This window comes from Python bivittatus, unplaced genomic scaffold (genome assembly GCF_059951505.1).
Source record: "Python bivittatus isolate LINGU-HERP-01145 unplaced genomic scaffold, Pbiv_v1 ctg000020_np1212, whole genome shotgun sequence".
NCBI lineage: Eukaryota > Metazoa > Chordata > Lepidosauria > Squamata > Pythonidae > Python > Python bivittatus.
In genome coordinates, this window is record NW_028277030.1 from 71,276,152 (window position 1) to 71,302,095 (window position 25,944).

The 25,944-nt window shown below is 36.1% G+C and overlaps 1 protein-coding gene across 5 annotated transcripts; it reads right to left on the bottom strand.

Annotated features, from left to right (window-relative positions):
- Window positions 1-5,025: 5,025 nt before the first annotated feature.
- Window positions 5,026-25,940, bottom strand: BCLAF1 (BCL2 associated transcription factor 1). 5 transcript variants are annotated; one of them, XM_007420908.4, is made up of 12 exons: window positions 25,798-25,939; window positions 24,094-24,218; window positions 21,852-22,757; window positions 17,982-18,650; window positions 17,714-17,883; window positions 13,400-13,505; window positions 12,715-12,799; window positions 11,654-11,829; window positions 10,374-10,485; window positions 8,516-8,662; window positions 5,552-5,758; window positions 5,026-5,438 (listed from the first exon to the last, which is right to left on the bottom strand). In XM_007420908.4, the coding sequence occupies exons 2-12, from the start codon at window positions 24,195-24,197 to the stop codon at window positions 5,433-5,435; spliced, it is 2,688 nt and encodes an 895-aa protein (XP_007420970.2). In that variant the 5' UTR covers window positions 24,198-24,218; window positions 25,798-25,939; the 3' UTR covers window positions 5,026-5,432. The 5 variants fall into 5 exon arrangements, with proteins under 5 accessions (XP_007420970.2, XP_007420969.2, XP_087997372.1 ...); XM_007420907.4 differs by having other exon boundaries at window positions 10,374-10,554; window positions 25,798-25,938; XM_088141246.1 differs by lacking the exon at window positions 8,516-8,662 and having other exon boundaries at window positions 25,798-25,940.
- Window positions 25,941-25,944: the final 4 nt, after the last annotated feature.

The window sequence follows — 25,944 nt, forward strand, 5'->3', positions numbered from 1 at the left end:
TGAATAGGTTTTGCTCCTTTTAAAACCTCCTGATAACTACCCCAAATAGGTGGCACCAATGAGGCACGAAATACATGGTAAATAGCATAAATAGTGAAATACTTTAAAATGAGAACCCTGAAAGCTTGAATCAAGCTCAGCACTAACCCACAAATGTTTCTGGCAAAAATACAAAAGTGATCTGCTATTGTCTTCTGGGTATTCTTCCACTTTATATGATTGCTCCACCCATCGCTGCATTTATACTGCCCCTCCATCCCAGAAGTGTGGACCTTAGATGCTAAGATTGCCTACTCCTGGCTTAGAATGACGTATGGACTCAAACTTTACTTTATACAGTATCGTGATTTGTCCTAGGACATTTTCAGGACATAAAGATTCTTGACTGTCAATGGGTATGCAAGTATGTATAGGAAAAAAAAAAAATACTGACATGGAAATGTTAATGAAAAATGTGCTCTTCCACACAAATATTTGGCATATCATTTTTTTCCTGTATGAATGCATTATTCTATTTTCAAAGAATGCATTATTCTATTTAGATTCTTGATTGCTATTGCTATAAAAAATTCCCTTTGCACTATCTGAGCTGCCTCAAATATGTGAATTCCTACTATCCTATTTCATTTTCTGTTTGCTGTTGCAGAGATGCCAGGATTTTCCTCTATCTGTAATACACAGGACATAGGGCACTATTGATAGATCTTTTAAAATATTACTTTTTCAGCCCCGGAATACATATCCAATTTTTGTTATACCTTAAAAGGTTTTCTAGTAATATCATCTGTGGTTACACCCAATTTAAGAATTACAGCCAATTGCAATTCCCTATGGCCCTATAAAAACACAACCTGTTTGTCTTCAAATACAGCATATTCTTGTTTGCTGGACTGATGTCCACTTTGGGTGACTGCTTGGCAGACTGTACCATAGTTCAGCCCTTCCTATCTTTCTGTTCTACCCAGTCCTTCATTTTAGAGACAAAAGAAATTGGAGAACACCATTCCAGATATTCCTAGTAACACAATTACTCTTCTGTACTTTTTTCCTGTGGCTTAAGATTGTGCTTTACCCAACTTTGCTAGGGAATTTAAGCCTATTTATTTTGCTATGCGTTTTTTTACTATTTTGTGTAATTGATTTTTTTCCCTTCTGATTCAGACAAACAAATAAAAACCCAATACCTTTTATAGTATATGCTCTGAAGTTAGATGAAGAACAAGCTCAGCCTCAACTGTAGCAAAACTGGATGGCTGTGGGTGTTTGAGACTCCTGGTGCTGGAGATCTTCCATCTTTGGCCCTCAATGCTTGATGGGCAGGTGGCAGCTGTGGTCAGGAGGGCCTTTCATAGATTAATCTTGTTCACCAGTTGTGCCCTTTCTTTGACTGGGAGGCCATTCTTATTGCAATGCATTGTAAATAGGGTTGCCTTGAAAATCATTTGAAAGCTACCACTGGTCCAGAACATAGGTGCACGAGCAGTGATGGGCAGGTTCCACCATACCCATGGACACCCGTGCTTCGTGAATTGCACTGGTTCCAGTTTGCTTAAGAGCACAATTCAAGAAACTGGTTGTCACCTTTAAGGCCCTACATGGCATAGGACCTAGTTATTTGAGGGATCATATGTCTCCTATGGTTTCTGCCCATCCTGTAACATCCGATACAGTCGGCTAGCTCCTGATCCCACCAATGACACAGTCACCTAGCAGGGCCCAGGAGGTGGGCCTTCTTTGCATGCCCCTAGAGATCCACTTGTTCCCCCCTTATCAGCCTTTAAAACAACCTTTAAAACATTTCTCTTCCCCCAGGCCTTGGAACTGGGTTAGTGTCAGGGTAATTAGGGTGGATGGGTGTTTGCCCGTTTTATCTCTGCTCTTGGGGGAGAGAGCTGGTTGTTGTTCCCTGAGTTAGATTGTCTTTCATTTTTTAAAATTGTTTGTATATGTTAACCTACACAGAGTTGTTGGAGTTGGATAAGCTAGAAATCTGATTAATAAATAAATGAAATTTTAAAAAATTGTTTCAAAAATAATGAAGGATTAACTGAGTTCACGTAGTGTAGTAAACCACAATTGTTTAGTAGTTTCAGGCTATGTGTAATCCCAGTCATTGTGGTCAGTAAAGCTTATTTTTTGGCTTAATGTGAACCGGTTCATGGTAAAACAAATCATGGATTATCATCCATCCATCAATTATACACCCCTATTAACCTATGCAGTGTCCATATGCTGTTATGGCAACTAAACTCTTTAATAAATTTCAAACAGAGTTCCCAATTTAAGTAATTTTGATTTACTCTAAGTAATCAAATCACCAGAAAAGGATTCAACGCTGGAGTATGCAAAACATTTGGTTTGAACTATTTTGAACGTGAGATACTACAAAAAATCCCATTGTGATGATGAAACTGTTCCAAAATCTTGAGAAACGCTGTTTTATGTTGGAAGTAATTTAAACCAAAGTGTTGTGTACATCCATAATCCAAAGACTATGGTGAACTAGAACAATTCATGACAAGATGAAATAGAATTAATAACGCATCATCTAAACCTTCTGTCACTTGATATACATTATCTTCTCTCTTACCTTAACACTCAGAAAGATTTTATTAACAGCATGATGCTAATAGCTACAAAGAAAAGCCAAAAAAGGAGGTGGCACTCTCAATGAGTGCCTATTTCCAAAACAATTAACTCCAACTACAAAGACTTATAAAAATGATTCCACCTAAAAAAACCTCACAAACGAGCCAAATTCTGCAACATAAAGTTGATAGAGTTAATACATTTTGTCAAATGCCTTCATAGTGCAAGGTTTAAGGATTGAGCATTCCTTTCCCTAATCAGTCAGCTGCATGTATAAATGTATGTTTGAAATTACTTCTGAGGACTCTGAAGAATCTCACCTATGCTTTATACCAAAGAAAGGCACTCTTTTGGGACATGAGGCACTTCTGAAATTTGGATAACATGTGATGGGGTACCCAAAAGGATTGCAATGCTGGGCCAGTAACAAATCATCTATTTACCAGAAGACAAATTACCCCTTTCAGTTGCTCTTTACCAGCCTAAGGGGACTTTTGGGAGGCTGAAAAGTATTGCGGCAAATAAATATGTTACATATGGAGCTCTGCAAACATCCATCCATCCATCCATCCATCCATCCATCCATCCATCCATCCATCCATCCATCCATCCACCCACCCACCCATCCAAATTAGGTGGGGCAGAGAGCCTATTGGGCACAAAGGAAGTGATGGAACATTTTGGTGCCTGCAGATACCACTGCAATCCAATGAGCCCTGTCTAGTTTGCAATTTAGTTTCAGAATCATTTGTGATTTCATGTGGCCATTACAGTGGCAAGGCTGTTAATCTGTCATAATATGGATCCATTTTCATTTAAAATTAGATATTATGATTATCAATTTAGATGTACTTCAACTATCATAATGAGGGAAGTCTCCACTTGGTGGAACTCTATAACTGACATGTAGTTTAATATCTGATAGAAAGGCTAGATAAAATTCTGTTTCAAGTTGCTTGAAATCTGGTGGCTATAACGGTAGATATTAGTAAGCTAAAAGTGAAGACCTGGCTCTGTCAGTTCGCATGGGGCTTGGGGACGGGTAACCAACTCTGGGAGTGGTTGGCACCCTGAAGATGCTCCTGTAGGTCGATAATTTATTATATACCACCAATTCCTTGGATTATATTATTGATTTATGAAAGCTGTTTTTATTGTATTTTAAATATTTTTTATTCCTATGTTGTTGCAAACTGCACAGAGTCGCTCTTTGAGTGAGATGGGCAGTGACTAAATTTGAAATATAAATATAAATAAATAAAAAGGCAAGTCTAATTTAGTGTAAACTAGCTTCTCTTTCTTACAGGCTATCAAAATGGCACTAAGCATATATTCTTCAGAAATTGTTCAATTTTGTATTTCAAGACTTTCTTCAACAAAAATTTAAAATATGTGTAATTAGAAAAAAGGTAAAATTACAAATTTTAAAATGTCAAATTCATATGAATCTGACTTTGATCTAGATCATTCTTTCACTGCATGGTTTTAAATATCGTACAGATACAAAGTTTCTATAATGTTCGACTGTAATAACAAGCTCATTTCCTTTTCAAATTTTCACATCTTTATTCACTGAGGACTGAAAACATGACTGAGATATCCCATTGTTCAAGTTATTTTTCTAAAGAAAACCCACAGAAAATATTATTTTACAAATTGGGGAAAATGTTGATGCAATCATAGCTGGATCAGTATTGCCGTGAATTTGTGGCCAATATTTTTCACCAGATGCCAATAAGCCTTCATCTAATGCTCCTGCAGTAATAACTCCATTTCACACTCATTATATACAGTTTAAATTTTATAAATGAATAGCATCCTGTGTTTTACATAAGACTGTCTATTAGGCATGTAAACACTGAAACAATACACTCAAACATGCTTGTGTTAAAGCAATTTTTCACTACAATTTACCTCTTTCTGTTGTACGCCTAAACGTTTGGAATGTAGGATAAGTCTTCTCATAAGAATAGACTATGCAGAAGGTCAAACTACTTTTAGTGCTGTTGCACAAACAGTTGAAGCATTTCCCCATTAGAAGTAAGATTATGTGGATGGAGAAATGTAGCACCTGTTAAGCTACAGCTCTACTTGTCAGATCTAGATCTGTTCAGAAGAGAACTCCCATCGTTTTCTAGAAATGTGAATGTATGAGAAAATTAATAAGATCCCAAAGTACTTATATAACCTCCTACTTATACTCATTCTTCAGAAAATGGGATACAAAGGTAGCAAAGTACTCTAGTTCTCAAACCTGCTCAAGAACAAGCCTTGGGAAAACTCATTGCAAACTTTTAATCTTGCAGTGCTGTTCACATGCTGCCACAATTACTTAGGTGGCTGAATTAAACAAAATATAAGACTCCCACTCCAGATTATACAATCTTGCAATTTAAATATAAGCCACACAAACAAAAGCTTCAGGAAAGTATTAGCTCCAAGATTTAGTACAGATTTATTTTAAAATGCTGCCCCAATATCTAAATATGCAGACCTAAGTTTTATTTCATAATGAAACATAGCCATGGACAGGGCAATGAAGTACAGCTTTTTTTTTTAAACCATATCTTTTGGACAAAGCAAAGTTACAGTGTATAACAGTAAACATTTTAAAAAGTTGATCATGACAAATAGTATCATACCTTTACTACTTGCTTTGTATAATCTTCAACAATTACTAGTGAGATTACAAAAGAATTAAAACAGAAACAAAACCAAAACTAAACTACTCTCCAACAGTAAAATTTAAGTAAAATGCTTACATTCATTTGACGACAAGTCATATTAAAAATGCTGCGTAGATAGCAAATAATTTTTTCAGCTGGAACTGGTCTTCAGAGTTATTATTCCTATGTAAAAAAGATGTAAATATATGCACAATTATAGTACAGTATTTTAAGCTATTTAAAATTCAACTAACAATACAAAAGGAAAAACCTAACTGATACAGCATAATACATACCTTTTCTTCTTTACGTCTCTCCTTGTCTTCATTTTCCATTGTTTCTTCTTCATCTTCTACAAGCCCATCCCCTTGGTATTTATCATGCGTCCATTTTGGACTGCTACCTGATTTTTTGAAGTTGAATCTTCCTCTGCCACGCTGAAAAGTGCCACGGCCTCTTCCTCTTTTAGCCCAGTAATCAACACCATCATCTCTGTCATCATGCTAGAGTAAATGGAATTCAATTAAAGAAAATGCAGAACCTAAGCAGCACTTAGTACAGTTATATTTATCATCAATTTAATTAATTACTGTAGCTGAGTCCTTTGTTCTTACTATTCTGCAAGATAAAAAGATAACAAATATACCAAGTTCAACCATTAGTCAAGCTACTCCAGTATTATGTATTTGGTTAGTCAAGGATTCCACGTTCAGGGAGACATCTCTCCCAGCTCCCCAAGATGCCATGAAGTGAGTGCAGAAATATATATAAGACACATGCTCTATCACTGAGCTAAGAGCCATTTTTTAATGAATTGGTAATTTGGTAAGATACACAAACGTTAAACTTCCTCTATGTTCAAAATTCAAAGCATAGTTATAAACTTTGGGGAGGATGGGGAGGGCAAGACATATGGCCCCTGGGATTTCCCAGTGGGTACCATCCCCTCCCTCAAGCCAAGCTATGATCAAACTCCCACAACCACCAGTTTGACAAAATACATTCAATTTAGTTGAATCACCCTGAGTTTCACTAAGATGCTCTATCCCCCAACTCTCTACACACACTCCATTTGTTTTCTTTTTTAAATTTTCACCAGCTATATGAAAGGTTTTTAGACACCAATTACTTCACTGCAGCTCAACCCACCCACCCACTGGGAAATTGACAAGTTTATGCCCATGGGTCTAAGTGCAAAAAACTCTTAATTTCTTAGTTTCTTAGTCTTTCTTTATACAGATTTCTAAATTTCTTCTTGCATGAATTAATATTATACTTTATATTCTGTTTACATGCCTTATCTATCTGATTTACTTAGTCTGAGTGCAAAAATACACCAAAAAATAAATAGTTCCACTAAAAAACAAATCTTAGAAATATCACATCACAAATTCAAAGGAAACTACAGAAAAAAATGAATAATACAAATTATTCAATTATTATTAAGATCAACCAAAATAACAGTTAACAGTAATTTTTAAGTTATTCAGAGTTCTTCATTAGGTGAGATGGCAAAAAAAAGGAGATAAAGAAAAAGTGAGAAAAAAATCCTAAAATCCTAAGTATGTCTACAATATAGACTCCTAGTGAACTAATAGGAATAAGTGCTGTTTGTTTGTGTTAACCAAAGTATAGCACGTGTGTACAAAGAGGGAAGTACTGGAAGATTTGCCAGAATCTGAAATAATCTTAAAAGCACAAACACTGTTAAGAAAAATTTCCCTAAAAGAACCTACTGCCCAAACTGATAATAATCAAATATGTTCTATGGCCATGTAACATTGGCAAAAAAAAAAAAAAAAAAACTAGACAGAAAATAGAATAAGTACCATGGAGGAGGACATGACTGACTGATCACTCCACTTTTTTGCAAGACCCGTTTGTATTATATACACTGCATTTGATTTACATCTAAGATAATCATCTAAACAACCGTCTTGCCTATTTATGCAAGTCCCAACATTTGTTAAACACTACAGAAACCCATAAAAAGGAACTCTAGGCAGGGACGGCTGTATGGGCTGGCTGACACTATTCTCAATGCAATTGTGAAACAGGAATACTTAATTTGCTTTCCAATAACTAAGAGCAACACTGCTCCAGAACAGGATATCAGTAGTACTCCTGGGTTGTGTACTTTAAAACATATGAATGATTATTACCCTTCCCTATGGATAAAGCGCCAAACTGGGAAAAATATAAAGGAAGGAGGAAAAATCCATCAGAGGGTCTCGGCTAATGTAACATTCTGGAAGATAGAAGCATCTCTTCTTCCTTACTGTTAAGATACCTCCAAGGTTATATTGCTTGATATTTCCACTACCCAACCCAAGAAATCTATACCTTGCTTGGAGTAGATTACAGAAGAGAGGCAACAGGAAGTATTATCTTTTCTGAATATTATATTGAACTTTTTATTTGTGATTGAGGACAGCATTTTTTATTTCCTCAAGGTCTTAAGTCTGTCTTTGGTTTAACAAAATAAACAGAAAGTGTCAGAAGTAAATTTTAAAAAATGTTCATCCTCAGTAACAGTACCTCCAGCAAGTAAAAAGGCATAGCTGATCAAAATCCTGTTTTTCCTAAATACAGCGTAATTAGCTTAATGCAAATTAGAGTCATTTGTAAAAGGAAATGTAGCATCCACTGAAAGAGAGAGCTTGCATACACACCTGCTATTCACAGAGAAACATTACTAATTAACTCATGAAAAGGAAAATGTATGAAGTGAAAATGAAGAGGAAAGCTTACACAGTGAAAAATTAAGCATTAAAAAATCTCTTTGAAAGGCAGTTACACTCTACATTACTATTACTTAATAATTACTTTGATTTCATGGTCACAAACACCATTATACAAAGTTACTTATGAGAACAAGATAGCATTATCTCAGTCAACTGCAAGCAATTGAGATATTATTATTATTTGGCTTTTCCTCAGCTTTAAGGAAAGCCTAGACCTTCACTTACAGATAATAGAATGCAATCTGCTGAAGAAGATCTATAATTGCATACTGTAGTCTGCACAGGCTAGATCTTTTCTCTCCTCTTGCCAACTGACTAGCTAGAGATGGCGCAGAAGAACTTCTTTCATTAGACCATGTAGATGGATATAAAAGCAAATACGAATACTGATGTTCACTGTAGAAGACTCTATTAAGATTCTTGAAATGACAGAAATAGCTTTAGATATTGCTGCTATAAAATGTGCTTATAAAATATGATTTTAGAAAAGATGCATGCATATAATATGACACCCACCAAGAAGTATTTCTTGCTTTTTGGAGTATACTCAGGATCCCATTCTTCCTCTTTTGGTCTCTTTTGAAAAGTAGTGTTTGAATTGCTAGGACCAGTATTTGTTCCAGCAAACACGCCTCTGGCTCTTCCTCTGCCCCTAATTCGAAACTGATTAACCAAAGCATGTATGTATTTAAATGATAAATATATTTAATTCATTTACACATAGCAATAAATTATTATTGCATTAACTAAATGCTTTGTTGTTGTGTTAACACTACATAAAATGAAGATATTTCAAAATTAGTGCAAAGCTATTTATACCTACTTTAAGATAAAGATTCAGTGCTGCAGAATGGCATTTATGTGCAGCACTGATTTATCGAAAACCCCAGATTTCAAAAACTGGTTTGGTGTAAACAATAGTTAATAGCTGGATGCAACCAACAGCTTCCCCACACAGATATGGAGGATGCTTTTGATAAAGAGAGTTATTTTCCTGGCTGAATAAGAGAGGTGATTTCCAATAATTTCTTTTCACCTCATGCTTCCCCAAAATTGCTGACTAGAACTGGAAAAACTTTCAGGTCTCTTCAGGCACTTGCAGTAGGGAAACCTTTCCCAGCCTGGCCATCCTCTATACATTTGGATCAGCTCCCAGAGTGCTCTAGCCAGCATGGTTAAATTCACAGAATGCCAAGATTGGGAAAGGCTGCAGAGAGAAGGAAGAATCAGAAAATAACATCTCCTTCTCTCTTTAACAGCCAGCCACTAAACGGACCTCCACTTGGTGACACTCCCACTGCAGGATTAAAGGCAAAGCCAATTCTGCAAAGTTTCCCAATGCCTCCGATTTTCCTTCAATACAGACAAAAGGCTCAGGTTTGAGAAATGAAGAAAATGAAGGTGATGCTTTGGGAGTTACTGTGATTTGGAGTCATATGCCACAATGAATGTGTAATAATACTGAGTCTGGTAAACAGAAAAAGCAAGAAGGGAAAAAGAGAACCTAAAAGGTCTAATATACTCAATTAACTTTAACAGTTTCTAAGAAACAATATGGGAAAAATAATTAGTTCAGATAACAGTGTTAGTTGAAGTATTTTAAATGCAAGTTTGATAACAGTTTCTAACAGTTCCATGTTATTTATAATCAACTAAAATGTATTTCTAATTAATGAACTAAACATTTTGTATAAAATCACACATAGCAGTTTTCAACAACTGTACCATCAAATTTCAGTAATGCATTGGTGGAATGCAAAATTCAGAAGAAGCCTTACTGAATTAGGCTTACTCCTAAATAAATACATGTGAAACTGCTGTTGAGACAATGCAGCATTTTTATGCTGCATATGCATAGCTTACTTAACCCTTATTGCATTTACCACTAGCTGTTCTATTCTGTGTTGTAATAAGGTAATACCATGGCCAACTCCCGATACATAGATTTAATATTTAAAAAGGAAGGAAATCAAAGTGTCAAAGAAACTTGAAGAACAAGTTAGAGAAAATACCTATGAATAAATTATTACAGACAGAAGTATGAAATCAGAAAGAACACACAGAGTAGAATAGATAATTAAGGATACTTGAGCTTTAAGCAAACACAAAAAAGTTTGTGGATATTTAAAGCAACAATTTATCTGAGTATTGTATTGTACTTTATTGTATTGTACTGTATTGTACTTTACAGGTACAATAAGATGCTAATGCATCTTTTTCATTTTACGCCAAACTAACATATTATTTTCCTATAATTTACATATACACACCTGGGTGTATTCTAATTGCATTCCCATGTTTTAAATGTACACTGGATATTTTAATTCAATGGCTATAAACTATGATTAAAAATAACTGCACAGTAGAAACTTACAAATGTGCCTCTAGGTCTTCCAACTCCTGTAAAACCTGGATATTCTTTCTGCTCATGATGGGGTTTAAGTTCTTCATCTCTTTCTTTCTTGCAGTCCTTTTCTTCTCGGCAACTGGATGAGGAGGAAGATGGGGAGGAAGTTGAGGAAGATCGAGAATGGTCTTGTTCTCTTTTTTGTTTACTGAAAAATAAGAAACCATACTATTTGCTGTTGCATCCTATGTACCGGACTTATTTTCTGTACTCTTAGAAGTTATCCTCTGTTCTTGTTTTGAAGCTAAATGTGGAACATTATTACTCCATCCAGCTTCCATCTATAATTTTAACAGCTATGGCTCATTAGCACAATGTTGTTAATCAAAAATAGCTAATTAGCCACTAAAAGTTATATTTAAATGCATGCGTTTGCACAATCACGAAAATGGGAGGGAAAAATGACTAAAGGTATTGCTTCTAAGGCTTTGTCTAGTTCCATCTATTTTAATACCTTACCCAAACGTTTAAAAAGTGATATTATCTTTTAACTACATAGCCACAAGATCCAGAACTAATCAGTAACTGACAACCATGTGGACATCAGTGAAGGAGAAGTAAATAGAAAGTACAAATAAATCAGTGATTTAATAATATTAATATATATGAATGAGCAGGACATAAAAATGATAGTCATATTCAATCTTCCCATAGCAAATACATTTGGCATTGATTTGACCATAGTTTTGTAATATTAATACCAAATTCAAAAAGCATAAAAAGAGTTATTTCCAGTGTTATCACTGCAGCAAGTACACAGAATTAAGTTGCTCCTAAAAGACTAACCTGTATAATTTCAAATCTATTACAAGTCTTGAGAAAAAGAAATTCCTCTTGCCAACCCTCCCCCTGCCCAAGTTAAATCTACACTTCAGTAAAATTCTCATAGTCTGGGTGTTATGAGTTGAAAAAGTGCGGAATCAAGCATAACGAACCAAAGTTCTTACACAAACTGTTTACAGAAATGTACTGCATTGAAGTCCAACCTCCTGATGTAGCCTGGATAATAGGACAGATTAATTTGTCATTTTTTTTCAGTGTTAGCTTGCTATTCCAAAGTTTTTGTCCTCATCCACCATAAGCCGTGTAAAAGACAAATACATTTTTGCTGTAAAACAAATAATTTTAATTGTTTACATTTAGATGTGCCATTGTACAGGGAAAACTGAAAGCAATTAAGCTTACAATTATATAATTAGACATCTAATTAGAAGTTAAACATGATTACAAGAGTTATGCTTTTTTACCTATCATCTTTGAAAGTTTTATAATCCTTGTAATCTTTTGGAATTTTCTCTTGCTTTCTTGACCCACTGGATTCCCTGGAACCTTTAGAGTCTCCTCGTTCTTTACTTCGTTCTTTTCTACGACGATCGATGTCATGTCGAAGATCAGCAGAATCACACTTTAATTTTTTATCCCCCTAGGTCGGAAACATTTCATTGAAATATCTTAGAACTAAAAATGCTGGAGTATATAATACGAGATGAATTTCTTAGTTTGTAGTCTTATGCACACTTTCTTGAAAATCCACTGAACACAGTAAATTTTGCTTTTAGGAAAATTATTCTACCTAGAAGCCAATTTGGTATAGAGGTTAAAGACACTGGATTAGAAGTCAAGAGACTATGAGTTCTAGCCCTGTTTTAGGCACAAAATCCAGCTGAATGACTTTGGGCCAGTTACTCTTTCTTAGCTCTAGGAAGATGGCACTGCCAAGAAAACTGCAGGGACTTTTTTCATGTAGCCATCAGGAATGAGGGTTGACTCAATGAACAATAACAACAAACTATTTAACAGATTTGTTAGATTTCCATCCTGCTATTTCCCTAGAAGGTTAAACCTCCTAACAGGTTTCTATACAAAGAACATGATAATTTTGCATAGAAATAAAACTTCTTTATGTTAAGACTATAAATACATTCGATTTTAAAAAAATCTTCAAAAAAATGAAACAATAAAAAGCCCTTCCAAATATTTCATGGGAGTAAAATGTCAGCATAATTTCTTATTAATGTTATTATTAAGATAGTCTTGTTTAATTCAGTTATTCCATGGAATGTGTTAGAAACTAATGTCCTTTATTTTCTGAGAATACTGATTAAAATAATGCTTTTGTGTTTGTGTCTCATAATTCAAGATGCACAAAACTGACCCACTGCATCCTTAAAAAATGATAAATAGCTCAAGCTCAATATCACTTAGGGTAGTAAACTATAAATGCAATTTTATGAAAGATGCTTTAGGACAGATGCTTAATCTGGGCTATATGGGATGCTTTTACTAAGTGTATCAATTTGGAACCTACTTTCTGAGTTTCTTCTTTAAAGGCTCTCTCTTCTCCTGATAAACGGGTATGCTTCCTCAGGGTACTTGGAGAGATGTCAATCCTCCTAAATTCAAGATTTTCAAAAGTAATCATTATGACTGGCAATCATAATCCAGAATTGTCAAATGGAAAACTGAAATCACAAACAGAAGTGACTAAAACTAAACCAATAAAATGTTAACATGCCCCTCTAAAAATGCCATACATATATATAAACAAATCAACATGATCAACCCACACAATTCAAGAATCCAATCGCAGTATTGAAAACCATGCAGTACACAATATTCTTTGTATAGGAATACACCTGAGCATTATTTTTAGAAAGTGTAAATAAGTTTTTACATTAAAAAATACAATGCACACCAACAGTTTTTTAAATCCTAGATATAATTTATTATCTCCTTCAATATACATGGTTTCCATTTAAATGGAATGAAAAATAGAACTCATGCATACACATTTCACAGGTACTTATATCCAGATAGCAAACTGTTAATATTATAAAATCTTAAGTATCACAACAGATACAGCAACTTTACTCAGGAACTTCTGTTGTGTTTATGTTCCATAATAAAGAGACATGGTGCTTTTTTATCAATGTAAGCATTATTTGATAAATGAATATCTATTATTTACACTAAACAATAACACAATCCCATACCTGTGTATTTCAGGACTCTTTTGCCGGGTGCTATGTTCTTCAGTAGCCTTCTGATAAGCAGTGAACCTCTCACTTAAGGTCATTCCAGATGATTTGAAATATTGTTCTGTAGATTTCAGAGGATAAGTACTGTCTAATTAACTGAAATATATCTACATATCATACCAAACCAGAATGCAGAAGAGCCAAAGGACTTCATAATATAAGCAATAAGCATTTTCCCCATCTCTTTGTGGCAACCACATTAAAATTTCCTTACACATCTGTACTATTTATGCCATTATTAACTGAATATTCACATTTAAAAAAAAAAGTAGACAAAGTTTATAGTGAGCATCTTGTTTACCCACAGGAGCCAAATATCTTATGATGACAGAAATACTACAATTTTAAAGGGAGCATTATCATACATTAAATTACTTGATACATTTGGAATTGCAATTTTTAAAATGTTGTTGTCATCCTATGCATACTTCTGGAAGAATAATCCCTCTTGAACTCAGCTGGACATATTCTCCCAAAAGCATACATAAAATGAAGCTTCACAAGTCAATTTTTTTTTTAAAGATCACAATTTTTTCTTTTTAAATCAACACCAAGATCTAGCACCTTTACATTTTAACATCTGGCATTTTGGCAAACTTGACAGCATAACGTTTCTTGTCTTTTAACCAAGACCAATAAATTGGTAACACACACACTACATTCTGAAAGACCAGTTCAACAGATGTATTTAAATGTAAAATAGTACATGTGTAAATTAAAAAGGACTATGAAATGTTACATATAAAGCAAACTATCTGCTTAACAGGTCAATGTACATCTGTATCAACTTACCGCCCAACATCCAGCACATCTCTCAAAACCAATCATTAAAACTTGATATGGCCACTACAAGGGTAGTGCCTCAATCATAATTCCATCAAACACAGGAATTTGAGCTAGCAATTCAGTTTTTGTGCCATTTTTGCCAGGAAGATAGAAGGTTCAACTTTGCCTGTTTGTGCATCTGTTATCTTTCAACAGCTATTTTACTTTTGTAATATGGATTTTGCCATTTCAAAACACATTCCAGGACCTAGTTGCAATGAAAAAGAAAACATCACTGGGCATTTTCAGCTCTGTGTAAGAGAAGAGCTGTTCAGTTTAGCTGCATTGCACCAATAATGTAAAATTACTACATTTTTACCAAAATGTGAGCCACAGATTCCTTTTATAGAGTGTAGAAAGATTTAAATAACCTTGGGAAGCAAACTGTGATGCAGACATTAATAACTTGGCCAAAGACCAGTAGTTAAAACAACAAGGTATAAATATTTTATATACTAACTGAAAACATTCAATTTAAATGATCTCTTTGGCGAGCATACTGACAGGGATTTTATAACCTCATAATTCCTTTCAACTCTTAATAAAAAATGAAAATATAGCTTCTTTTAGAGTAGTGTAACACCAGTTAGCTTTCCCAGTTTTCTAGGCAAATATATTTGAGGGGAGAGACTTCTAAAATTTGGTTTGTGGTTCTAAAACATCCTAAGTCCTCCAACTGTCCTGAGAAGATTTTTGCAGCTTCTGAACATGCAGCTTCTGCACAGGAAATGCTCCTGTCAACAGTGGCAAAATCTGGATTCAAAATTATGTACTTCTCATACAGAAACAGAGCTTTCTAATAGGCCAAGATAATTTTTATTACATTTTTAATTTAAATAAGTAAAAAACAGTTGCCTGTTGCTCTTTTAATAAACAATTAATAGCTTTAATGTCAGAACAGTAAAATATGACATTATTATATCTTTAAAAAGAAAAAAATCTTCCAAAGTCTTTTTATTTATAATTTTAGGGGGGAAAAAACATTACAGGACTGTTGGGATTCTCATCAGTAAATCTGTACACTCTTCATAAGCATTTTCACATTTTCAGGATTTTTTTTACTATATTAACTGCACCATCAGAAAGTGCAATATAAAATGGGTGATAAAAATATCTGATCATATTGTTACCTATCTAGAACTGAATGGCACCATCCAATTTCAAGCTGAGTATTCAAATTATGAAATACAATTATATGAAGGTGAATAAATAAAGCATCTGTTTAAACTGGACTTCCTGCATGTAAGAAATGTTCTTTATGTTCAACTATGATGACTTCCCTACTCTAGCATTACTCAAATGTAATAATTATTGAACTGGAATGCTAGAATAGGGGAAGAAATGTAGCAGGGCAGCATACAATTATCACCACAAGTTCCAGGTTCAATCTCTGGCATTAGGAATTAAAAATCCAGTCAGATAGGAATTTATATGAAAGATTTCTGGGTGGTAGTATGGCAGTAAGTGGAGCTAATATTGAGAAAGGTGGACAAACAGCCCAATGTGGTATAAGCTACATGTGTATTTTATTTCCTTACCTATTTTAAGGGAAATAAAGCAATCTATAATTGAAAATGTATCAGCATATATATATAAATGTAATATATAAATATGTATCAGTATATTTAAAATATATACATATTGGTTTCCAATTGCTCCTGGAAATCATGTTCCTCCAATCCCCCAATATGTAACAGAGCAATTAGTGACTCTGTCTGTAAGGTCATGTTAATTTAGAGTCTGGTATGCTATATACAAGTTCTCCAGTTCTTTCCGCTACCTTCTCTATTAGCAATGAAAGCAAAACTAAAGGCTTCCAGTTTTAGTCTAGCAGTTTGTTCCTGTTTTTACACATCACACGAAGCCAGCTTTTTCAACCAATGCCTATCCTCCAGTAGAGGTGAGACTTAACAGCCAAAGTAAATGGAGGGTACTAGTCTAGGAAAGAGCTATGATGTGCAAACACACTGTATTCTCCACATATGGTTTTGGCTTATTCTGTTAAATTTTAAGGGAAGTCTTGGACTTGATCATCAAAATTGCAGCATTTTAGTTCCCACAGAAGGAATAATTTTAAGGAGAAAATTACAAACGCATTAGTTTCATTTTTTAGCACATATTTTCTTGGATTAGGTATGTACATTTCTGGCAATATAAGTGAATACCATTTAGATACTTCCTTGAATCAAATCACATATAAATAAATAACTGAAATGCAAAGATTAGTTCATTGTAATGCAAAAGAAAAACTAAAGTGCTTCTATCCAAAAAACAAGATGCCCATTGCTGTACTTGAAATTAGTCAGAACCTTGCATTTACACTTGCCTAATTACCATTCTATCTTTATTGTGTGTGAGTCCAGCAAGTACTCTGTCAGTGACCCTTAGGAGTTCCCAAGTGGCGTCTTATCTTCTTAAGTATATGTCTTCCACTAAAGCTTTCATGAGAAGCAGAAGGATTATTTTCTTTAAATAGCATCACTCATTTGACACTACTGAAAGGGCATTATTTGCATTCTATTCAAATTAGTATGCATTTGCAAATATGAGTGTCATACTGTTTGTCCCCTGGATTTGTGTGTTGCTGTTAGTCTTGCATTCTCAAACCTTCCTGTTTTGAAGCATAAGTCTATACAGATTATTAGGTAGAAATCCAGACTTGCCTGATGTCACTGCAAAGTTACTTCATCAACATACAGTACTATCCAGTTTAACTATATCATGACATAATAAAATGCAAGTAATTTGATGCTGTAGAACACTTAACACTAAGATCAATACGTCATGTTTATTGTTCTCTACTGCAGCTAGTAATCTCAGTTATACTGTAGCAGCAATTCTATACACACACATATACACATACCTGCAGCATAACAGCTTATGCTGCAGGTGCGCAATTCCCATGGTAACCCTGAGAACCATTTTTACAATTTCTGTTAGCTCCCAAAGGCCATGTCACTACTATTTTTATTTTATGTTTAGCTAATTTGTAATTCTTCATAACACATTCACTTCTTTACTGTTGGATCACCACAGGGTAGAACCTTTATCTCTCAGCTTATACTTTTTTCCCCTTATTTCCCTATCTATAAGATCTGTTCCTGTGATACCAACTTTGTTTCTGTTTTCCATTCTATAAAAATTCCGTCCTTTTTTCTTCTTTCAACCCTATAAAAATCCCCTGCTTTCTGCACTATCTTCTTCTGCTCACATATTTCCTATAGCTCTTCTGAATCTATGGAGAAAAGTATCAAGTAAAGTTTTCTAATACTTAACAAAATGTTTACATCCTTTTCCTTGAATGCTATACATAACTATAATAGGAAAGCACATACAAAAAAATCAACACGAACACAAAAGAGTTGAATTTAACAGACTGAAATTAATACCACTATTCTCCTATGAGCACATGATACTTTCTCATACAGTAAACTCAAGACGTACCTTTTACATGATGAACTAAGGACACAATGTGCTGAATAAATGACTCTGATGTGCTTTTGCTGGCTTGTGGTAGCTTAATGTGGTCAAAGATGGATCGGAACTCTTGCTCCTTCTTGACTGAATGGACAAGTGTACTAGCAAGCAGCCTGTCTTTAGTCAAGGAAGCAGGTCTAAGATGCATAATAAAAACAAAAACAAGGAAAATAAGGTTTATGAAAAATGAGCTCCAATATGGATATGAGAACCTATTAAAAATTTGGATAATTACCTGTTTGAATCATCAAGTGGCACAGGTGCCATTTTAAGTTTAACTTCAGGTCGATGGGAGTCACTGGCTATCATTTTGATCCTAAGTGGGCTCTCCTCTCTGAAGATAGCTTTCTCTCTCATATCCAGATTCTTGTGTAGAGGAGGACTATAATCAAAGAGTTCTTTGAGCTTTTCAGACTTTACCTGTTCAGGTGATTGCATCTCTTTCTTCATCATTCTTTCAGAGATTTTCTCATCTTCCTTGTACTTATCTTTTACTAAACTAGGTCTTTCAACTATGTAGCTAGTTGTCTCTTTAAGTTTATAACCCTTATCTTCTCTAAATCCTTCACCTTCTCTATTTGCCTTCATAGAGATTTTAGACTTGTACTTGGAGCCTTCCTCCTCAACATTCCGGTGAGACGCAGCAAAGTTCTTACCCTGATCTGCCAGAACAGACTTTCTGAACTGTCTATAATCTTCAGTTTCTTCTGTGTCTTCCCCTTCTGAATCATTAAATTTTTGTTTTCCAGACTCTTTATCCATATAATATTCCAAAGCTTCCTGGTCTTCCCACTCTCTCTCTCCCTCTGTCCTCCCCTTTTCTGATCCTCTATCTTTCTGAGCATCTTTTTCTCTAGCGTTACTCCTATCAAGCAGGTATACCCTAGATTCTTCATCTGTATACCTGTAAATAGCAAAGAGGAAGAGGATAACACCTGTCTATTTTCAAAACCAATGCAATTAAATTTTTATGTAATTTTAAACATAGCTCCACATGCAAAAATAGTTTTTCAAATTTTAAGTAACTATTTCAAAATCTAAACAATTTTTTGCACAAATTCCAGTACTTTTGAGCCCTTTTTATTTAACTATACTTAGTTAAAGTATATAGAAGGAAGCAGCTTTAATTATATATTCAAGATCATAGCTTTCAATACAAATGCAGCATCTGAATCACTATTCTATTTTATTTCATGAGAACCGCTTGGTGGATCAGGACTAAGCCCATCTGATCAGCCTTCTATCTCACATGGCCTACCAGATGGATATAGGAAGTCTACAAATAGAAGACAGTCCTCCTTTCCCATTGCTGCTGCCATGCACCTATTATGTAGGGGCAGACTACCTCCACACTTACATGCAGCAATCAGTCATCAAGGCTAGTAGCCACTGAAAGACCTGTCCTCAAAAATTTATAGCAGATAAAACTGTTAAATATTAGCTTATACAAAAGGCCCGATACTGCTTACATAAAATGCCATGACAGAACATGCAAACACCCCCCCATCCCAAAACCTGCTTACAGTAAACTGTGATCCACTGTCCATAACAGGCACTTAAACAATGTATTAATATGCTGAATTTTCTTTTTATATGTTAAAAGTACAGTACTGTGCAAAAGTTTTAGGCAGGTGTGAAAAAATGCTGCAAAGTAAGAATTATTTCAAACATATATATTGTAGTTGTTTATGTTTATCAATTTACAAAATGCAAAGTGAATGAACAGAAGAAAAATCTAAATCAAATCAATATTTGGTGTGACTACCCTTTGGCTTCAAACCAGCATCAATTCTTACACTTGCACACTTCGTACACTTGCACAAAGTCAGGGATCTTGTAGGATTAGAGTCAGGTGTATGATTAACCAATTATACCAAGCAGGCGCTAACGATCATCAATTTCATATGTAGGTTGAAACATAGTCATTAAGTGAAACAGAAACAGCTGTGTAGGAAGCTTAAAACTGGATGAGGAACAGCCAAACTCTGCTAAGGTGAGGTTGTGGAAGACAGTTTCATGTCACACATCATGGCAAGACTGAGCACAGCAACAAGACACAAGGTAGTTACACTGCATCAGCAAGGTCTCTCCCAGGCAAAAATTTCAAAGCAGACTGGAGTTTCAAGATGTGTTATTCAAGCTCTTTTGAAGAAGCACAAAGAAATGGGCAACATTGAAGACTGTTGATGCAGTGGTCAGCCAAGGAAACTTAATGCAGCAGATGAAAGACACATCATGCTTACTTCCCTTTGACATTGGAAGATGTCCAGCAGTGCCATCAGTACAGAACTGTCGGAAACCAGTGGGACCCAGCTACACCCATCTACTGTCCAGAGAAGACTGGCCAGAAGTGGTCTTCATGGAAGAATTGCGGCCAAAAAGCCATACCTCCGACGTGGAAACAAGGCTAAGCGACTCAACTATGCACGAAAACATAGGAACCGGGGTGCAGAAAAATGGCAGCAGGTGCTCTGGGCTGATGAGTCAAAATTTGAAATAAATGGCTGTAGCAGGAGGCAGTGTGTTCGCTGAAGGGCTGTAGAGCGGTACAAGAATGAGTGCCTGCAGGCAACAGTGAAGCATGGTGGAGGTTCCTTGCAAGTTTGGGGCCGCATTTCTGCAAATGGAGTTGGAGATTTGGTCAGGATCAATGGTGTCCTCAATGCTGAGAAATACAGCAGATCCTTATCTGTCATGCCATACCATCAGGGAGGCATGTGATTGGCCCCAAATTTATTCTGCAGCAGGACAACGACCCCAAACATACAGCCAATGTCATTAAGAACTATCTTCAGTGTAAAGAAGAACAAGGAGTCCTGGAAATCATAGTTTGGCCTCCACAGAGCCCTGATCTCAACATCATGGAGTCTGCTGGGATTACATGAAGAGACAGAAGGATTTGAGGCAGCCTAGATCCACAGGAGATCTGTGATTAGTTCTCCAAGATGTTTGGAACAACCTACCTGCCGAGTTCCTTCAAAAACTGTGTGCAAGTGTACCTAGAAGAATTGATGCTGTTTTGAAGGCAAAGGGTGGTCACACCAAATATTGACTTGATTTCGGTTTTTCTTCTGTTTGCTCACTTTGCATTTTGTAAATTGATAAACATAAACAATTACAATATATATTTTTGAAAGCATTCTTACTTTACAGCATTTTTTCACACCCACCTAAAACTCTTGCACAGTACTGTACTTCTAAGTTTTATTCTATTTATTTTCTATTTTTCCCATGACATCTTTATATTACTCACAATATATCACTTAGGAAATACATATGTCTAGTTTCTTTATAAAAGTGCAATTAGTTTTCTGACTAATTCAGTAACTGGACAAGGGAATAGAATTATGCAAACAAATATAATTTTATATTTCATCATAAGATAAACAAATATTCAGAACCTCATAAATGAGAAAGTATTTTAAATCTACCTTGCAAAGCAATCAGAGTTAAATTTAACAGTCAAAAGTAAATTACTCATGGTAAGTCATAATAAAAGTTCTTTTATTAAGAAATATGGATGTGCAAACTTCGGCAATTCAGGAATGGAATACTCTGGAAAACTCCAAAACATGGTTTTCCCCTCCAGACCATGTTGTTTCAGGGGCAGTCTGGCATTTTCCAGAAGTAAATTCCCCAAATCGAAAGGAATTTAAGGGGTAACATTCCAGACTTCTCTGGAACAATCAGTTCCCAAATTGCTGGAGTTCACACAATTCTCCTAAGGATTCTTCTCTATTGTACTACTCAACAAGGTATTAATGTATAAGTGCACATTAGAAAGGGTACATTAAATTTGCTAAAAATACAGAAATATTTTCAGAACAGTGTTTTCAAAATAAATATTTTTCAAAATGAAATATAGTTTACATTTAATCTTTACTGATTTCCTATGAATTCATTATAAGATTCTAAAGAAATATGTTTACATTCTTGATCCAGTGGAATATAGACATCAACTGTTAATTTGTAATTTGTAAAGTTGAAATATAATTCAAATAAAATTTAAAAAATGCAAATACTTTTTACTGCACAGTACATATAACGACAGAACTGTTTATGTTGACTAGTTAGGTATCTTTATTTTTATAGTTATACTGCTTACCTCTTCAGAAACTTTCCTCCTTTTGCACTTTCCTGTTCCCCAGTCTCTGGATAAAAAGAACGCATACGTGTCTCCTCACGTGCAGCATTCTGTGATGCAACTGCTTTTGCAGGGCTTCTCCTTGAAGGAATGTGATGTAATGGGCTATTCTGAGAAGGGCTATAACGACTGGAACCATTTCCAAGGGAACCAGACCCAGATCTTTCGGGGCTATGCTGAATGGAATGTGAATGCTGAGGTGTGTCTTTTGCCGAGTGGACTGTGCTGAGTAAGTGAGCATCAGAGCATGAAGAATTCTGACTAGGTGGAGAGGCAATAGAAGGGCTATGAGGTGACCGTGGACTGTTATCGTATGCAGAAAGACCAGGCCAAATATCAGCTGAAGCTGCTGCTGATTTATTAAAATCATCTAAAGTCTCAGAAGGGTCGTGTTCAAATGTACTTTTCTCTTCCTCTTGTGATTTACTTTTTAATGGGCTGTCCTGCAAAGCAGCTGCCTCAGTTTTCTTCGGCTGCTTTTCTGATGACCCACGTCTTTTGGAAGAGACTGGAGATTTGCTATATGGAGATGAAGACCGAGATGAAGACGATCTTGGAGATCTAGAAGATCTGTAGGATCTACGAGATCTGCTCCGAGATCTTTGGGAAGAGACTGAACGTCTTTTTGGACTCCTGGAACGTGAGCGCCCTCGTCTTGGGCTTCGAGAATGCCTTCTATTCCAGACAGGCCTGTAACCTCCACGGTGGTATCTGCCTCCACCTCCTGGATAATATCCTCTACCTCTTCCTCTATAGCCATAAGGACGTCTCATTCCTCTATTATTTCTGTAATCCCTGCGGTAATCTCTATTATAAACACGATCTCTACTGCGAGACCGTGAGTATGTTCTAGAGCGAGACCTAGAACTAAGATAAAAAGCATGTTAGTGTCCCCAAATTTCATGATTCTTGAAAAACAATATACTGGCCAAGATCCAAAGTAAACTATTTAGTGGTATGAACAAGAACATAAAATTTCTATGGGAAGTACTGTAAGGCAACTCTGGAGCAGCAAGTTGTATGGATATAAGAACTGCCACCAGAATATGTCACCTGGTCCAAATTTGCAGATAGAAATATTTTATCTTTACTGACTGGAGGTGATGGAAGAAATGAGTTGACAGAGACCAATGACTATTTTCCTATGTTTTGGTAGCATTATCTATAGACATTCCAATACTATCCTATTTGTTAAGAGTAGAAGAATGGTATCCTGAACTGGGAATGATACATTTCAGAGGTTAACAGGTAAACTGTTTACAACAGGAAAAAGACTCATAGATATCTACAAACTTAAATATCTTTTAAGTTTAACTTAACTTAAATGTTTTTTAAGGCTCGCTTACTTCCTGGCTGATTTTGTCTGAGCTTAAAAACTTAGCAGGGTGAAGCAAGACTTCCAAGGGCTGTTGGCTAAACATCACGATGAGTCAAGCTCAAGTTGAAGAAAACTGTCTCCCCCCCCCCAAAAAAGAGAGACACTGTGCTTTGTTTTCCTCCCGTCTCCTACAGTAAACAGACTACTTTATACTTTGTTTCTTTGGCTTAGATACCCCATATCTACCATTGTTTTAAGCAACTTTGACTTTTCTCTCTCTCTTCCCTCTCCCCATTCTCTAAGACTACTCGCAATTTATTTTATTATTTTCTTTAGTTGGCAGTTTTTTTCCATGCTGCCTTCATAATCAACAGCAGCTCTCACTGCTAACCCTTCACTAACTGGCTGTATAGCATTCTACATATTTTAAGAGTCCTGGCAGACATTCTGGGTTCAGTAATCAAAGGATGTAGAAAAAATCCACTATCCTCTGTCTGCTAGTTCAGTAGGCAGCAACAAGTTTTTCTACCTCGCTTTTAAGAAAATGGGATGAATATGGTTTGAGCCATGAACACTTAGCAAAAAGGCAGAACTGGGAAATGAATCTGAAACAACTGGGTAGAAGGAAGTGAAACTAAGAAAATTAACAGCAAGCAGAAGCCTGGAGTCAATGGGAAGACTTAAATATGCCACCGAAAATGGGGAGTAACAAGGAAGAACCAAGATATACAGAAAAAGAGAGGAAAAAAGGGTGGCTCATTTGTGATATTTGAATGCAATCAGGAAGAGGGCAATTTTAAACAGCATTTTGAAGTTCTACTAAAAATCAGAATGTAAAAATCAAGCAACTAAGTTGAGTTAACAAATAAAGTGCAAAATAAGTACCTGTATCGCTTTTTTCTAGAATGTGATCTGGATCTGGATCTTGAACTGGACTGGGATCTAGTCTTTGATCTTGAGGAATGGGATCTAGTGTTAGAGCGACCCATATTTTCCACAACAGCTTATACCTGTCCAATAGAAAAAAAGAAAACATGTGGCCCTAATTTTATTTATTATTAGCAGAGATAAATTATACCATATTTTATTCTAAATAGAGATCATTACATACATCTCTATTTTTATCAAATGAATTGTAGCTTAACTTTCCAATTATTTCATCTGTACATTTCTTTAATTTGGGAATTATACTCAACTTCGGTATTCAACTGGTTTCTCAACTCCTTATTCCTGCAACAGTAACTTCAGCCTGATAATGCTACATATAAAAGGTTACTGATTCCAGACTATAGAGGACAAGGGAAGGGAAGAAATAGTGAAAAACAAAGTCCATAAGTACAGTTCTATCTTTTCACTCTCCGGCACAATTTAATCCAAGTCAACAAGACTCTATGACCCTTGTGTAATATTTTGGGGAGTGCAGGCCTAATATGAGGGGAAAGGTGCAAACAACTTCAGTTAGCCAAATTAAATGTATGTACATTTGGACCCAATCCAATGTTTCGTAAATAATTTAAGATTAAAGGAAACTCTAACCTCACAAATATTTCCCACAGCTGCAACCAATTGCAAAACAGAACACCTAAGAATAATTGACAGCATTGGATTTTAAGCATAAGGCAAAAATCAGTAGCAAGGTCCACAGATAACAGGCACTTATCAGCCTTTCTCAATATTTACAATGAATATATTTTACTCAAGTGGCTTTTATCTGTATGCTGCTCCCTCATTTACAATTACGTACATTAAACTAAAGCCATTCTCCAATTATTCCCTACTACATTTCAGAAAAATTCAGAGATTTATACCTATCGGGATTTACATGTTCTCTATTTAAACACAAATAAAATATGCAGTAGTTTTACAGGCACTGGGTATGTTTTGAACATTTAGAAGAATGTATTCTTAGTTTTGAAAAAGCCAACATACCATAGAAACCTTTTTGCATGTAAGAGTTCAGTGCCCACCCACTGATGGCTTATGATTTTGTCCTCTTTACTATACAGTAACTCTAAATACAGTGACACATGAGCTGCTGCAGCCACAGGGCGACCGGGTCAGGGATCGCGGCCACGCAACAGACAAACACTGGAAAGAGGCAGCATTTTTCCTCCAGATAGCACCGAAATATTCGCGAGCGACTGCAAGGCGCCCAGGTTGCCTTGGCCGCGCCCAAACAAGCGGGAGGGAGGCGGGGGAAGGGGGAAGAAGGCAGCTGACCGGCCCCGCCAAAGGCGCGGAGGGCACACGAAGCTATCTTCCGCGGCCCCTCTCCCCCCTTCCCCTCATCAAGCTCACCGCGTCTCGCGCGAGAAAATGGGGGCGGCGATCCTGACGGGAGAAATTAAAAGCATTCTTAGAAAATGGGGGGACAAAAAGTGGGAGGGGAAAACTGCGTCGCACGCTGAGAGAGATTCGCGGGCACAGCACGCGGGGAGCGGGGGGGGGAACGGGGGCGACACCATCGCGTAAGAGTATAACGGCCGCCGAACCCAAAAAAAGCACAGTAACGAACAAAACCAGGGCCTGAGCCTCCCACTGGCTCGACCCTTAGCTGGACATTCGGATCCCGGCCTGGCCATGGCTCACCCTCTCTGGGCGACACCTCCCGTTCGGCTCTCACCACTCGGCGGCCATTTCCAGTCTCGGTGAAGGAAAAGAAATGGGGGGAGGGTAGAAAAAGGAAGGAAAAACCATAGAGAAGACGCTTTCTGCGACGTTAGAATAACACGAATG